Source organism: Sinocyclocheilus rhinocerous, unplaced genomic scaffold (genome assembly GCF_001515625.1).
Source record: "Sinocyclocheilus rhinocerous isolate Xijiao unplaced genomic scaffold, SAMN03320098_v1.1 C35143124, whole genome shotgun sequence".
NCBI classification, from domain to species: domain Eukaryota; kingdom Metazoa; phylum Chordata; class Actinopteri; order Cypriniformes; family Cyprinidae; genus Sinocyclocheilus; species Sinocyclocheilus rhinocerous.
Genome location: NW_015740711.1, coordinates 1 through 388, shown reverse-complemented (window position 1 = coordinate 388; position 388 = coordinate 1). Strand labels below are relative to the sequence as shown.

Here is a 388-nt window from a genome sequence, read left to right as displayed (position 1 = left end):
ACCTGAGGAGCTGATTTCTTTCGGACGGGCTCGTCCTCATCAGAGTCAGACTAGAACAGAAAAACATCATCAATCAGAAAGAGCTTCAGTAAAACGATTGGCATTAATGAATCAGTAAAACTCACATCTGCTGGTTTTATTTCAGGAACGGTGATTTTAACGGGTTCTGTGCGTTTTTTGGGTTTGGGCAGATCCAAAGTCATCCTCTTAGGTTGAGGAGCTGATGTCTGATCTGCGCTCGATCGGATCTCCGCGTTTTTCGGCGCGGGCAGAGCTGCGAAAAGTCCGCCGATCTTAGCCGCAGGTCGAGCAGGCGAACCCGGCGATTCATCGCGATCACTGTCGTCGCTGCTGTCGTACGCTACCAGAGACATCTCCACCGATCAGA

General features: G+C 50.3%; 1 protein-coding gene across 1 annotated transcript; it reads right to left on the bottom strand.

The window, feature by feature from the left end:
* Nucleotides 1-5: 5 nt before the first annotated feature.
* Nucleotides 6-382, bottom strand: LOC107734725 (proline-rich protein PRCC-like; the record flags this gene model as incomplete). Its single annotated transcript, XM_016546674.1, has 2 exons — nucleotides 126-382; nucleotides 6-50 (listed from the first exon to the last, which is right to left on the bottom strand). Coding segments are annotated over exons 1-2 (294 nt in total), but the record flags the coding sequence as incomplete, so codon positions are not given.
* Between the last annotated feature and the right edge of the window lie 6 nt (nucleotides 383-388).